At 33.2% G+C, this 17,188-nt stretch overlaps 1 protein-coding gene across 4 annotated transcripts in view; it reads right to left on the reverse strand.

The window, feature by feature from the left end:
- Positions 1 to 3,971: 3,971 nt before the first annotated feature.
- Positions 3,972 to 17,188, reverse strand: part of LOC145676051 (uncharacterized) — a 554,345-nt gene continuing 541,128 nt past the window's right edge. For all 4 annotated transcript variants that reach the window (XM_081746908.1, XM_081746905.1, XM_081746907.1 and 1 more), the window contains 2 exons: positions 11,896 to 12,028; positions 3,972 to 5,431 (listed from right to left, as the gene is read on the reverse strand). In XM_081746908.1, coding sequence (XP_081603034.1) covers positions 4,362 to 5,431; positions 11,896 to 12,028 — 1,203 coding nt within the window. In that variant the 3' untranslated portion in view covers positions 3,972 to 4,361. The remainder of the gene's footprint in view (positions 5,432 to 11,895; positions 12,029 to 17,188) is intronic.

Consider the following 17,188-nt stretch of genomic DNA (forward strand, 5'->3'; position numbering starts at 1 on the left):
TTTCAAATGAGTGGGGTCGGCGCGCGAACGCATACGCATGCGCAGTAAATACTTTTTGTCCAAGGACGGGTGAGGTTGAAATAAAGCTACATCTGTTTTTAAATATTATATTGCGTTTATTATCACAAAATACAGGACAAATTCGGATATTTTCATTTGAAATTATTATTTTAGTAAGGATTATATTGCGGTAGGGTATTAGTGCAGTGAGACCAACAACCAATCACTGGTCATCGATCCACTGGTAGTCAGCTGGGTTTGTTTACATCCACTTTTTTCTAAGGCTGGAAAGAGATTAAGCGCCGTAGATGGTGGGTAGCGGAAACTCTGAACAATTGCCAAGCCCATGTATTAAAATTACCACATACTCTTCACCGACGAAACTCCAGAAATATCAGCCTTGTAATCTTCGTTTCTGATCCTCCCTTGTATTATTACATGTTGTTCTAATGCAGGGCATGTAGGAAATAATATTCTAGTGCAGCCACATCACGCTTGATTTTGCCCTTCTGGACAAAATTTTCAGAATGAATGCCTGATCCCAAGTAGCACGGATCGTTGATCGTCGGTTGGGAAATGGTGGATCTTGTAGGAAAATTTTTTGTAATGGTTTCTTTGGATATTAGCTGTGCTGAATCATTGATCGTATAAAATATTTTGGTTACACAGAATTTATTGGTTTTTCACCTACGAAAATTCAAGAAACTCAAATTTTCATTCTTTGCTTTTACGGCTCTAACGATTTTGTTCATGTCTCATAAATAAGTGATTCATTAAGAACCTGAGAATATGGTACAATTCATTTCTCCTACAGAAATAAATAAGGGGTACTTTACTTTTGAGGGTGAGATTTTCCGAGGCGATCTTTTCAAAAACGACTATCTATTTTGTTCATATTTCCTTAAAAAATGTTTCAGTAATAGCCTGACAAAATGATATAACTTACTTGTACTGAAAAAGTCCACAAGAGATAATTTAGTCTTAGGGTAAGTTTTTCTCAAGCGAATTGTTCATACTTCATAAATGAATATCTCAGTAATAACGTGATAATATGGCTTAACACATTTGTCCTATAAAAAAACCATAAGAGGTAGTTAAGGGGTGAATATTTTTAAGGAGATTTGCTCAAAAAAATACGTCAAGTAAGTTTGATCATATTTCATAAAAAAAATAGTTCTCTAATAATCTAACAATATGGGATAAATCATTTATCCTAAAGATATAAACAAAAAGTACAAAAAGTAGTTTACTTTTGGGGTGAGTTTTTCCCAGGCGACTTTCTCAAAAATGATTAATATAATTTTGTTCATATCTTGTAATTAAATGTTTCATTAATAACCTGATTATTTAATGGTAACGTGTATTTAATCAATTTTTTTATTTGTATTTAGGGCAAGGAAAATACCCACCCGCTCTCTCTCTCTCTCCCTGTCTGTCTGAATAACAAATTTAAAACACTATGGGTCAGGATGTGGCTGCTATACGGAACGAAGGGGGGTCGCATGGTGGCTTAGTGGTCCTTAGTTCGATACCCGACAAAGCATGTTTGTGGTGAACAACATTGTGTCCGTGGGTTTTCTCGGGTTATTTCCGTTTCTCCCACTTTCTCATTCCACCGATTCTTCCATTAACATCCACTTCCTTTAATCATCGTTTCCCTTAGCTTAAAGGTATAATAGTGGGATGTTAAAGTGATATATTTCATTTTATCTCATATGTTACTATACGCTGGATCAAGGTATGATCCGATACTCTCGGTCCGCTGTGCGCAATCTCATCTACTCATGTACGTGGTCTCCCCAACCCCTGTAGGAGAGATTGCGCAAAATAGGAGTTTAGTTTCGACTAGCACTAAGAAGACAATCACTTCCAACATTGATTGCGGGTGTGATATTGTGCACTTCCGTTATTCTTAACATTGGTTATTTTTAAGTAAGTTCGTTGAATTATACGCAAACTATCTTTAATTACCTTACACCCTTGTAACTTTGTCTAAAGGAATAAACAGTACTTAATATGTCGAAGTTAGTTGACGAATAAGGCGAAGTTAGTTGAAAATTTATCCATGATTGTTAATTTTCGTAACTGAATAAGGTAAATCTACACAGGTGTAAATTAAACCCTGGTCACCTTATTATTAATCTATAAGAATCTTTAATAAGGACATTTCCGAATTAGAAACATGTACAAACAAACATTTTGTAGAAGTTAGCATACCAACATTGTTTGTTTACAGAGTAGTTTACAGTGGTATAGATGCCATACAGAAACAATTGCACATTACAAACTACTACTGCCGTATATAATTTCTCGACAAAAGTAAAATGTTGGTTTTTAAAATATTTAATTCTCTTCAGGAAATAAGTTACAAAACAATTATCACCTGCGAAAACAATTATTTTTGGAATTAATTACTGCTTACACTATATTTATATGATCACACTTACACGAACAGTTAAAAGGAAACTCCATTACTTTGTTTTCTACACTTGCTTGAATCTCTTAACGATGTTCAGCACCTGCACCATTATTTTTTTTAATCCCTTTGATTTACAAGTGGAACTCTTCTTCTGCTTTCTTTCAAATAAACTGAAAGTTTAATGATCTGATTTTACTAATTTCAAGTCTTGTTAAATGTCCCTTGATTTTTTAAGAACGAATTTGCAATATATATCAAGGATGTTATAAATAGAGGATCTGCCCATATGTATCTTCATCCTATTAAAACGATGAAGCCAAAAAACAACCGAGCATCGGCACGTCTGATTGGCTACTCTCGTTTCTGCCATCGTCTGATTGGCTACTTTCGTTTCCGCCATGATTGTTGGCTCAAAACATTGCGATTCTTTGGGCGGAGTGGGCAGAGTAGGGAAGGCGAAACTGTGACGTATGGCTTCAAGATTTTGTTATAAGGGCAGATCCTCTATTTTATAAGATCCTTGATATATATATATATATATATATATATATATATATATATATATATATATATATATATATATAAATTAAAAAGCTAGCTACGAACTGTCCATTATTCGCAAGGGAAGAATAGGATCATGCTTAAGTATTTGAATACCTTCCCCTGTTTGGATGCGCATTTCAATCAAAGTGTAGTAATATAAATTCGTTATGTTACCCCCATTCCACCTCTCACCTCTTCTGCCAACGAGGTGTGGTATCGGCATCGGGAATGTCACTATTAATCTCAGCGACCCAGAAAACCATGGATTAGAGAATAATATTGGCAGTTTTCGATTATTTTGCATGTCATCCTTCCCCCACCACATACCTTCTTACCCTATGCCGATAATATGATAGAAACCTAAGTGAGATAATGGTCCTCTTATGTAATAAAAATCACCAAATCCAGTGCAGAAGTCTTGGAGGAGGCGGTTGCCAAACATCGTTACATTATTTTTTTAATTATATAGAAAATGTCGACATCCGTCTCTATCAAGTTTCGAAAACTTGGGACATGTGTCCTTATTAATGAGGTATTTATGTACTGAGTCTTATTCTAAAATGATGAGCTTGTCAGATTCAAATATTTTTGTATTAATATTTGAACCCCTCTGCCCCCTTATGATACAGTCTTTGGAAAAATAAATACAATCTATATAAATAAAAATGAAAGTAACTATGTTTGTGACTTAATAATTCTTGAACCACCCGTCCGATCTCGATCAAATTTCCAACATAGATGAGATTCAAGCATAGAATGTTCTTTTTTCTATCATTTTAGTTTGACGGTGCAACGTAGAGAAGCGGAGGGGAGAAGATATTTAAAAATGATCGAAAATGACCGATATTAGTGTCGAATGCATAGTTGTCGGGTCGCTGAGATGAATAGTAACACTTCCGATGTCGTTTAAATAAAAAAAATCAACCTCGTAGCTTGGGGGATGGGAGAGGGAAATATATAAAAATAATTGAAAATGACCGATATCAGAGAGTGCTTCAGTAATAGTAAAAAAAAAAAAAAGTTATGGTCTAACTGAATATATTACTATTTTCCTTATTTTAACCCAGCGAAACGGGTAATTGAAGCTAGTAAAAATAATTTAGGTCATGTTCTACTCACGCACCAAAAATTTTGGCAACGATCTAGGAGGATATAGTGTATTAAAATTTAATTATTAAACATTAACATTTTATATGTAACAAATTTGACTTTGATGAAGTAGGGACATTTAAATTGTTTTAAGAAGAAATTAGTAGAACCAAATTATTACAAATTCATGTTAATTGAAAAAACAAGAAAATAATTCCCCATAGAAATAAATGCAGTAAAAACATAGACAATACAGGAATTCAATACAAATAATAGTTTAAATTATAGGAAAAAACAATGTTTTACAAATTCAGAAATGAGTCGTTGAACTTATGTCTGATTCAATAACAAATATATCTTCATCATCATCATCATCTTCTTGTTTTTGAATGTGTACATCAAGTCCCGTCTTGTTTTTAAGTTCACTATTACTACTACTATTGCGGTTTAGAAGATAATCTAAGTCGTGTGATATTCTGTCGAGCATTCCTTCGATATTTTCATCTGTCCCTGGTTTCTCTCTTCCTTCCGGCTGCTTTCGTTCCATGGTACTTGCGCTTTGTATGGTCCATTCACTACTTGTAGATTCATCAGAAGGTTCTTTTGATACGGAACTTCCTTGTTCGTCAGACACTACACTTGACTGCTCGGATACACTGGGGATCAGGTACTGCTCTGGAAGAAGAGTTTTCACTGGCTGTGTAATCTTAGAGTGTTCACTACTACATTGAGTAGACTCGTCAGTCTGTGTAAGTTCTATTCTATGTTGTTCCACATCCACACTACATGTTAGAATAGTCGGAATATTGTCAAACGATCGCTGAGGAACTAGTTCGACACACGCCCTAATCACTACTTCTGGAGAATCACGAATATAACATCGTCCAGGTTCTGGTCGTAAATTCTCGCCACCGTCCCTTGTTGTGTAATACCCTTTTAATTTCCAATGTTCGATACCTTTCAATATTTTGGTATCTGGTTCAGGAATTTGAATACACGAATTTTCCTGTTCCGTTGAGTCCACGTTATTTATTTCATTTTTATACTTCTTAGGGCTGCTATCATAATTTTCTAAATTAACGTCTGTTTTATCGTCGGTTATTTTATTCTCAGACTCTTTGTCATCGTAATGTTTTTCACTCGCAGGTAGATATGTTTCTTGCGTGCATGATATATCACTAATTGCTGGTGACTTGTTTGTAGTTTTAATCTTCGTGACAGAGTGGAGGATATGTTTCTCGGAGCCTTCACCAGTAAAATCATGATCACCTAATTCCAGTGAAGAAATGTGTGCTATTTCTGTTTGTTTCTTCTGGATAATTTCTGGTGGATTATGACCATTGCCTCCATGATGAATTCCAATTACATCCTTTTTTAAACCTGGAGAGGAAAACATATGAATATTATCACAAGTTCAAAATGGAAGTGACATATTTCATACTAACAAAGGTATTTTTCTCCATACCACACAAAACTTTTGCTCTCAATTACAGGTCACCTGAATAACTTGTTTAATATAATTAATTTATGAATGTTGTCTCTATTAACAACTACATAATTATGATTACAAGGCCGAAAAAGGTTATGATAAAAGTTGGACTTTTTTCTCGGAAGTGAAAAGGAAAGTTAACAGATGGAAGGACGTGAGCAGAAAGAAAGAAGAACAAGAAAGTGAACTTTAAAGAAGTGTTTAGGAAAGGGAGTGATGCCAAAAGATTGAAAATTATATACCACAATAGGGAAGGAGTGGACTGCAATATGTCGAAATACAAGATTGTGAACACGTTATAAAAATAATGTGGGCAAGTTAGAAAAGGGAAAAGAAGAAAACGAGAGAACCTAAGGAAGGTGCAGGAAGTTTTAAAAGAAAATACTGTATATATTAAGTATTTTTATCAGAGAGTTTATGACTAGGAGCTTGTCCATTTGTGAGAACAATATTGGATCCAAATATGGGACCAGACTAGAGGAAAAAACATTAAAGAACGCAAAGATGGAGACAGTGGTGTAAGGAGAAGCAAAGAATACAAGAGAGTAAGTTTTTCTAATCTTAGATTAGAAGCTTAAAGGAAAGGAAACTGACATAAAGAAGGTGGTATAGGCTACTGAATAATAGATCCTCACCAAAAGTATGTTGGATTGATAATTCGACGAAGGGTAATATCATTACTATGTTACGACAAGGCATTTCATGTTTTAATTATGATGCATTAAATATTAGTTTATTACCAATCTGATTTAGTACAGAACCTAATATTTGGTTCTATCTGGTTTAGATACGTTACTGCAACAATTAATGGATTACTCAAATACCTTTATTCAGTAATATATCCAAACTAGATATAGCATAGCACCAAACACTATATTCATTGCTAAATTAGATTATTAATAAAAAAACCTCACAGAATCAATCTTAACACAGAACAATTGAAATGTCTTTTTTATAATTATTTTAACAAACTAATGATACTACTCTTCGTCTAACTATCAATCCAAAGAAGGACAGAGTTAGAAGAATAGCACCAATCCTAAAGAATGTTTCTGTTAGACAGAGAGAATGACAGAAGGAAAAGAAAGGATAGGAGATACAAAATACATAATGATTGAACGAGATTATAAAAAAGGTGTGATTATTGTCATGAAGAATGAGATGAAAAGAAATTTCAGAACTTGATGATGAATCACTGAGAGGATAAGTGATAAGAATGTTACCGAAGCAGTAAAGTGACAGGAAAATAAAATAAATTGGTAAAGAGATAATGAGAATCCCATATATAGAAGGTTTTCTAAAAATACATAAGGAAGGGAAGATAAAATTAAAAGGTAAGTTGATGTAATTTTTAGAGAAGAAATTGAAGGTATAATAAATATAACAAGGGGATAGACTAGAAGACGAGTAACAAACACAAAGATCAAGAGAAGATCGAAAATATCGCGATTAACCTTGATGTCAAGAGTATGTTTACGAAAAGGAAGTAAATAACGCGAGTAAATAACGAGTAAATAACGAGATACAGGAAGAAATATTGTTGAAGAAATTCGAGAGTTGGAATAATCTAAAGATAAAGAAAGTTGAGGAATGTTTGGCATAAAGGATACTCCGTGATTGGTTATAAAATCACAAGTATGACAAAGGACGTGAGCATAGGATCTAGCCTAATTCCAAATATCAAACGCCATAATGAAAAGATGGGTGAGAGAACAAAGTAGTTGAGAAAGGAAAGAGCAGGTTGTTATTGTTCTACAGGAATATAGATGTTTTTTTCTGGCATACAGAAAGAAACAGAAAGAATTAAAGACCTGTGTTAATAGCCTAGCTCTAATTTTATCCTATGTATAACGGAAATTCATAAAATGATACTTTCTCATATTACAACCCGGTGCTCAAGGGGGAAATTGGAAACAAAACACTATCTCTTGAAATTCTCAAGTTTGTATGAGATAAAATGGTACTTTTAGTCATTTTCAAGAATTGAGTCGTCCAGATCGAAAACGGCCCTGGTCCATTTACAGAAAATCCCAGAAAACTTTAAAAAAAATGTAGTGTATGCATGTTTTAAAGAACTGGGAATACTTCAGTGTGTTCAGGTGAAAACCTTGAACATACTCAAATATTTTCAGTTCTACAGAACGCATCGATTCTAGTTTTTCTCGATTTTCTGGGATTTTGTGTAAGTGGACAAGAGCTGTTTTCGGACTGGACGACTCAATTTTAAATACTAACATATGACCTAGCAATTCCAGCTATTAAGGTTTTGAGTATCTGAAACATGACCAGGAATAAAAATGAACCAAAATAAATAGAATAAAATTTATAAATGTTTAACTTCCAACACTTGTATTCACTACTCCTAATGGTTTGGACCTCTATATTGTATTATGGCTGCATTTCGGCAATTTTAGTTACACTTACTGCACGTAACGGAATTCCGTTTTTGGATACAGAAAAAAAAAGATGATCTGAAACTAACATTTACATGAATAATTTACGTATATCATATGGCGCTTAATCCAGCATCTACAGAAACATGCCATCCAAGACCAGTGGCATACAACTTTTGCATCATGAAGACTATGGACTCAACAGGCCTTATGTAGAGTCGTCCTGACGCGTGATTGGCACCATACTAAAAAGTTTGACTAACATATGTTTCCTGCAGTAGTCAGGCCTTTAATATGACGCTAATCATACGTCAAAACGAGTCTGCATAAGGCCCTACATATTTATGTACCCTTACCAGTTGATTATTTCAAAAGTGAAGTGTTGTAATATTTGTAACTTTTCAGGTCGACTATTCTTGTCAGTTCCAGTAAAGTTCTTTGTGTCTTTCTGTTATCTCTCTCGAGCATTATCCCAAGTAGTTTGGCAGTTAGACGTTACAAAGTGGATGATCATTCATAGAGACCAAGAATTGAATTACATATATTCAAATTATATATTAATTTATATATTTAATTAAATCAGTCACAGTCTGCTATGATCAAATCCATTCTAACATATTTTCCTTCGTTTTAAAACAAAACATATATATACATAACAACAAATTTAAATTTAAATGTAAAGAGAGTCAGGCAAAATAAAGTTAAACTAGAAAATCGATTTTAATAAATCTGTCACAAGTTTGTTCCATAAATTTTCAAATTTTTGCAACATATGCTGTACACACCTACCTGTTTTTATTAGTTTGAGGTAACTAGTAGCAATAGTTGTCATTCTGTTTTGGAAACGAAGGAAAATATGTTAGAATGGATTTGATCGTAGCAGACTGTGACTGATTTTCAAAAATTTCAGGCTGAGTCAAAAATTACAAATTTGTGTCTTTTTGTTCGTATCTTTCACCTTCCCTTTTTCTTTTTCTGCTTCACATATCTCTTCTCTTTATTATTCTCTGAAGTTTTATCTTTGCTCTGTCATTTCTATCTGTCCTCATGAACAAGATATTCTACTGTTGGAGAATGATTGTTGCAATCTAACGATGAAATGTGTAATTCAAATGTGTAACGGCAAAATGTGTACGGAAAGAAACTATCTACTACCGGTGAATACTACTTTTGTTCGAATAGTAGAAAGTGGGGGTATGGATAGCTACCGTTTAAGTCACCGGTAACCGTGAAAATGTTAACAAATTGACTCTGATGAGATAATTGCTTCAGATTTCTGTTGCAAAAAAACAAATCTAAAAATTCACTTTCGTTCAAGAGATATCGTGTGGACTAACGGGCGTTATAAGTCGTTACTCGTTAAAAATGTTAACGGATTGCATCTGTTCCAGAGTTATCATGAGGAGTAACGGACTACGCTACATACATACTGACGTACTAACATTACAATATTATAAGTTCCATTTGAGTGATCTTAAGAGTGACAGAAGAATGCTTAACTAAAAACAAAATTCAGTACGATAAGGTGTAATTTTGGAAATGACGACAAAATTATCCAGAAGGAAAAGATCTTACGTTACATCAGATTACTTCTCGTCAAATACTTGCCATCGCCGTAGCCCTTAAATAAAGAGTTGAGAAAAAGTCTCATAAAATGCTTCGTGTGGAGTATTGTTCTCTATGGGGCAGAAACATGGACATTACGCAAAAATGATGAAGAACGACTGGAAGCTTTAGAAATATGGATTTGAAGAAGAATGAAGAGAATTAGCTGGGACGAGCGGAAAACGAATAAGAGGGTGTTAGAAAAGGTGAGGAGAAAAGAACAATTTCAGATATTAAGGCTGCAGACTACTAAATATTTTTGAAAAACTAATATTTTTTCTTTTGGCCGTTTTTCGTAAGTGGAAAGAGGTAATAAAATGTAACTTACCACAGTAATATATAATATTATTCTACATCCTGAAAATATAAATTGGAAGAATTTTCAGTGTTGCTATCCATAGAAATTACAGTGTGACCAGAATTTAAATTACTCAAAAATCTAGGTAAAAACAGCGACTTGAAAAATGAACTCAACGGCAATTGATGACTTATCGTTCTGTCTATGTTTCTTGTTTACTACTTTTTAAATAATATTTCTATTTATTTTATAAATCTTACATAAATTATTACAAAATAAGTAAGTTATTACAAAATAAAGAGAAACATTATCTAAAAACTAGTAAACAAGAAACATAGACAGCATGATAAGTCATCAACTGCCGTTGAGTTCATTTTTCTAGTCGCTGTCATAACCTAGATTTATGAGTAATTCAAATTCTGGTTACACTGTAATTTCTATGAATAGCAACACTCAAAATTCTTCCAATTCGTATTTTTGAGTGTAGAATAATATTATCTATTATTGTGGTAAGTTACATTTTATTACCTCTTTCCACTTACGAAATAGGGCAAAAGAAAAAAAATATTAGTTATTCAAAAATATTTAGTAGTCTGCCCCCGTAAGAAGAGGAAGAGAAACTGGATAGGATGCTAAGAAAGAACTTTCGTGGTAGAGGGTATAGTGCCAAGAAAGAGATGGAGGGACGAAGCAGACTACAGTTAATGGACGATATCAAAACAGAAAAATCGTACGTGAAAACGAAGAAGTTAGCGGTAAATCATGGAACATGGAAGCTTCTCGGTTTCAGCAAGTGACTTGTCGATACCTAGGTAATGGCAGAGTACTATGATGAAGATGAGCCCATGAATCGAATTCCAATGAGAACTCAGAATTTTCAATGTTAATCCAGTATCATGAGAGAATGGAAGTAATTCTTGAATTAAGAACTTGAGTTCAGTGTAGAAAATAAGAATGTAAGGCGGTGTTAAATGAAAATAAAAGAACCTGAATTCTGACAACAGATTCGTGTTTTTGCAGAAAATTCTTGCTGAGCTTCAAAGTAATGTTAAAAATTGCTGGGATAGTAATGACAAATGATTGGCCATTAAAAGTAGATGGCATTCCGAAAAGCGGTGCATTTGTGATAATCTTATACTAGCAACTAGTCAACGATAACTATACGAAATATTTTACAGTGGAATAAGGAACAACTACTGATGTTGGTCTTTCGTATACATTATGTAGGTTCTACGTGTTTGTGGGAAATACAATCTCCCACCATTGGACATACTATGCTACTTTGCTGGTCGAAGTTCCGCAAATTCCCTAACTGATAATGTTGAAAACCTAGTATTAATAAATGTATGATTTTTCACTCCAACTATTAGCTGAAGGCCCTTCTTTAATAAGTGTTTGGCGTTGAGCTCCAACGATTAGCTGGAGGTCCTGTACTTTCATAAATGTTTGGCTTTCACTTCAAAGATTAGCTAAAGACCCTCCATTAATAAATGGTTATCGAATCACTCCAACGATTAGCTGATGGCCCTACTTTAATACATATTTGGCGTTTCACTTCAACGATTAGCTTAAATCTTTACTTTAATAAATATTTGGCTTTGCACTCCAACGATTAGCTGAAGGTCCTACTTTCACAAATATGTGGCTTTGCACTCCAACGACTAGCTGAAAGCCCTACTTTAATAAATATTTAGCTTTCCAATCCAACAGTTAGCTGAACGTTTTATTTTAATAAATGTTTGGCTTTGCACTCCAACGATTAGCTGAAAGCTCTACTTTATTAAATATTTGGGTTTCACTCCAAAGATTAGCTGAAGGCCCTACATTAATAAAAGTTTGGTGTTCCACTCCAACGATTAGCCCACCGTCCGATGGTTTCTCTCCATTGTATCTTTTCTTTGCTTCTATTTATCTTTTCTTTTTTATTTCTTTCTTCCTTTTCTTTTCTTTTTCTTTTTCTGCTACTTGAGACGCTTTGTTGAGCCCACAAGAAAATGATGTAAGGTTTTCAATAATGTGATTAATTAACTAATTTAATGATACTTTCTGTTTAACTTACGTTTTAAAGGGTTATCAAGAGAGTCTGAAGTGTCATCCATATCAATAGCATTCTTGAAGTCCAATTTCAGCATTACCTGAATATGAATAGGTGTTTCACTCTTCAAAATGTAGCATAAGAAAATAATGAACCCCTGCAACAGAACAATATTATTTGTTTTCTCGGTCAGAATTATTTACAGTCAATTCAAGAGAACAATTAACTTTAGCGAAAATTTTAAACACACAAAACCACTTTTATGTAGTAATATGGCATCAAACAGACTTTAAATTTTTGTTTATAATTAGATTCTTGTAAGAGGAAAAAAGAATGATTTTATGTGATATGAGTAAACATTCCAGTGTGGTCGCTTATTATCTCATAGATGAAACATATTCTAAACTGTTGACCAAAATTGCCTCTATGTTTTCTTCCGAAAGACGACAACAAGATATTATATTCCATCGGATCCAAAACCCTTAAATTCATCCTTATTTCATGCGATGCAATTATCACTTTTCATGGAAATTTGTGAGATCCTCTCCCTGATAAGTACTATTAAACTATCCCCTATCAAAAGTGTTTTTCCATTAAAATGAACATCATCACTTGTAATGTTATTTACTTTCGTTACGTTATCTTCCCTGGTTCCAAATGTATATTTATACAATTCAGGCGATTATCATGAATTAAACAACACAATTATGCACTTTTGAATATATATATATATTCACTTTCAACATATACTTTGTTCGTCACATTAAAATATTATACATTCATTCTATACAAGATACACTATCTTAGTTACCATAACAACGACATCAAACAGATAAACAAGTCGTCTTAGCAAAGAAATTAAGAAAATAACTCGATATGATAAAAATATTTAAATTATTTCTTTATATTTCTTCTTCTTCTTAATTGCTTGTGCCTTTAAAATAGCACTCTTGCCCGTAAATATTAACAATACTTGAAAAGTAAACACAAAAATAGACACTATAGTCGTATAATGGCTCCCAAACTATGGGACTTCTTTAAATTGATCACAATTAAAGAAAGAATCCTGGACTGTTAGACATTTCATGTACAATAGTTACCTTACCTTTTGAATATCCCCCGTATAAAAATTACAATTCATAAAATATATTATTTTCATTTTATCACAATATCATTCTTATATTTATTCAATAATCAATTTTATTTTAATTCTATGGACGAGAAGGACATATTCAAAATGTGGTAAATTTGTTGGTTATTTTAAACCCTAAATAGATTCTTTAATTCAATGCCATTTATACACGTTAACAATAAAGTTTGTGTAAGTTAAAATACAACGTAACATGTTTAATTTATTCGGGCATATTTAACATAAACTTGATAGACAATATTTATATCGATGCATAGATGTAATTGCATAGTATATGAACCGAAGTAAAAATTATAATGAAATCATAACAATATTCAAAGTGAAACAAAACAAGAACTAATTAATATCACAAAAAGAATAATCATACTATATTATTTGTTGCTATTATTTAAAAGATTTGAAACATTATCCTTTAACCTCTACGGTCCCCTAGTACTCATTTGAGTACATTCATTTTAATACTACGTAAATATATGTTGTTTCATTTCAATCGCGTTCTTACACGTTTTGCTACTCAAGTACTTATTCTCGGACACATTTAGCGCACTCTGGGTCTATTGGATGGCAGCATTGAGCATACAATGTAAGATTCAGAAGAATGGCTGCAGCACGAGAGGAAAGGATTGAAGGTCCTGACAAAAAAGCGCGAGTATATTCTTTTATTTACCTTCGACATGGTTCAAAAAATTATTTTCTTGCTATTTAATATCAACTTCTTGATATAAAGATATTATTTGTAGCAGGGACGTTCTGTACATTTCAGAACATAGTAAAAATTAACATGTACTCAGATGAGTACTTCGGGACTTATGTATACATATTATTCCCCTGTACTCATTTGAGTACTTTTCATATTGCTAGATATTTTTTATCTCTCAAAAGCTATTTTAAGTTTTGTTTTGTTTTAGATGCATTTAGAAATAAATATGCACTACATACTGGATTAAGAAGATGTGTTAAAAGCAGTTGAAATATATATAATGTAATAAAATAGGCTTTTATTGTAATATTCTCTTTATAAAGTTTTACATCTATTCATGCTACGGGCGTAAGCCGTAATTGAAGTTATCGACCATAGCATTGATTTTGTCCTTCCTCTGTTTATACTTTTAACTTGTTTTCCGATTAAGTAGTGTTAATGAAAGTTGTAACTGCTGGAATATCATGAGAGATGATCGCTACTATAATTTCTAAATATTTCTATATTAAATTGCGCTCTTTCTTTGTTTTAATTTTACCAGTTTTTCTTTGCTTGCGACTAAATTCAAGTAAATTTCTTTTATGGAGTAATGTTCAGCAGTAGCTACTTAAATTCTAAGCAATTGTTCTTAATTTATTTCAGGAGCTTACAGAAGAAAAGTACTGCATAACCCTGGCCATGTTCTACAAATTTAGGTAATGTCCTAGTGACATTTCAATATCAGACGACAATAAAGCCAGCAATAGTGACTTCACATTGAATGAAATCAACACCAGTACCGTATCAGGGTATGATGCTCAGCAGACTAAGATGGGATTAGATTTCATTTCTTGTTTTCCAAATGAAGCACCAAAAAGATACATGATATGGGAGCACAGCATGTATGAATTAGATCAATGTGGTAGTTGAGGACAATAAGAGTGTTCTCGTTAAAGTTATTCTCCTCATGTAAAATGTATGATTGTTCTAATGAAACATTGACGGTATATGATTATAATAGCAGCTTATCTTATAAGGTACTGAAGGTAAATATACAATTAATATATCTTCTTTGTTTCTTATTTTATTAGGATACATCACAACAATATGGCCTACTTTGTTCTAACTTTGTTGTAATCACTACAACAATATTTTTGTCATTAACATTCGATTTTTCATTTGACATTTGCAAAAAGTCGTTTATGGTATGGAGTGAATTCAACCAAATTCTCAGGAGTAATTATACTCATACTGAATGGATCTTGAATGATGTTAAAAGAAAGACTTCTGCTTGAAAACGAAATTTTTATTGATAACTAGCTGCTAATATTTGCCTCATTCCTAGCAAAAAAATCCTTTATTTATTTTTATATTTAGAATAAATACATGTAGTACGCCCCAAAAGTACTCAAATGAGCACATGCCCTCCCTGTCCTCCTGTGGCACTTTTTAATAAGAAATTTCTTTTAATACACCGAACTACATATATTTAACTAGAATATATTCAGAAATAATTTTTTGGTACAGTAAAAAAAATTCAGGTCTGTAGAGGTTAAGTTTAAATCACTGTTTTTATATTCTTGCGAATAAATTGATAACGTGGCTTTAACCCATTTCACGTCATCCGAATTTAGTTTAAATTAGCATTGTCAAAAGATTCGAGTAGGTTGTATTGATTAGCACAATTTTGAATACAGTCTGGTATGTTATTTACTCCACCAACTCTTTGGTTCAGTGTTGCCACAGTCCTAGCTTTGGAGTGGGCTGAAAAATAGTACCAAATTGAAACAAAAAGGGCTGAATTCATTCTTTTATACTAGTGTAATACATGGTTCTATAACACAAAACTAAAAGAGGTAAAGTTCTAGAACACTCCCCCTCCCCTTCTTCCAGGAGTCCAAATCAAGAAAGTGCTCTTTTTAAAAACATCCAAATAGGACCCCGAACAACCGATGAAGTAGATGAAACAAGACTTACTTGAGCAAACGCTGCTCTTCTTCAGAATATTCATCACTTGATTCAACGTGTGTGTGTGTGTTTTTTAAAGTTTTCATGTTAAAATTTTCATTTCAGTGCTTCTTTCTCGTCTCCTTCATACGCGGATGCGCCCTTCTAGCGTTATTTATTTCTCGGTATAGTTCGAATTACGAATTTTCCACACAAAGTTCGTAGCTTTATGCGGTGCAACGTCACAGAATGAATGTTCAGCAGCATTTTTTAACAGTCCAATACACAGTATGAGTAACGTGAGATGTATGAGTTTTACTGACACTTCTGAAAATGTGACAAGTATTTGTTAAATGGTGCTAAATTGGGTCTAATTGTACCAACTTTTTCACAAAAGGGGCTGGAAATGCCTTCGTGGCACCAACGGGCCAATGAATAACAAAATGGGCTGAATTTGGTACAAGTGTACCAAGTGTGGCAACACTGCTTTGGTTTGTATTTCGAAAATTTCTGTCACCTATGTAATTATTACAAAATCTGGCAGTTCGTAAGAAATTAGCTCGATTATTTACATTATTCCGAAAAACGGTACGATTATTATTTCTGTTTCTTCTGAAATTAGGTTCGGTCGTATTGCCATTACGAGAAAATCTAACATTACTTCTCGTATTATGATTACAATCTTCTCTAACACTGATATTTCGAATAGGAACATAGCTTGATTTCTATTACCTTGCAATCTAGTCTGACTTTCATAATTTTGAACTATCATTATTAAGTGATTAAAATTAATACATTGCGAAGAGATCAATCCTTGCTGTAGCCTAAACGGAAATAATATTCTTATTGATGCGATAATACGTGATTCCTGCTGATATTGATTGATCTGTTTCAAGTCATTATACGCAGAGACTACAAAATCTGTAAGGCTTTTGTCTACTTTAGGATCAAAACATCGGTTCCTAATTAGGCATCCCGGTCTGCTAACATAAAATCTTTCTCGAAATTTGCTAACAACACATTTTTAAAATCAGAATAATTACGCAGACTACCTCTTATTGCTTTGTACCACACCGAACAAGGTGGTAACAAAATATGCGGTAGGATTTTGATAAAGTTAGTCTTATCTATTCCAATTAATTCACACTCTTCCTCCAATTTCTGTAAAAATGTACTCGCTGGGATGTCCTCAGATCTGCCGGTGAATTTAGTTAATGATCTTATTTCATTGAATTTCACACGACTGTTATTATTACTAAAATACCTTAGATGTCGGGGTTTTACGTGTGTACGGTTCCTGCGACGTGGTCTTCTTTCTTCGTCTTCAGTATTTGAGATGGTAACCTCCCTTTCAGAATAAACTTCTGACGAGTTGTTATCTTCATTACAGGATCTTGACACATTTCTCCTATGTTCTTCATACACAACGTTAAGGGCAGGATCAGGATTACACTGGGCCGTATTGATTTTCTCTTTGATGGTATGAATCTCTTCTTGAAGCCGTCGAATTTGGTTTCTATGTTCGTTTTTATTTGCGTTTC

This window comes from Thermobia domestica, chromosome 18 (genome assembly GCF_964235325.1).
Source record: "Thermobia domestica chromosome 18, izTheDome1.hap1.1, whole genome shotgun sequence".
Taxonomy (NCBI): Eukaryota; Metazoa; Arthropoda; class Insecta; order Zygentoma; family Lepismatidae; genus Thermobia; species Thermobia domestica.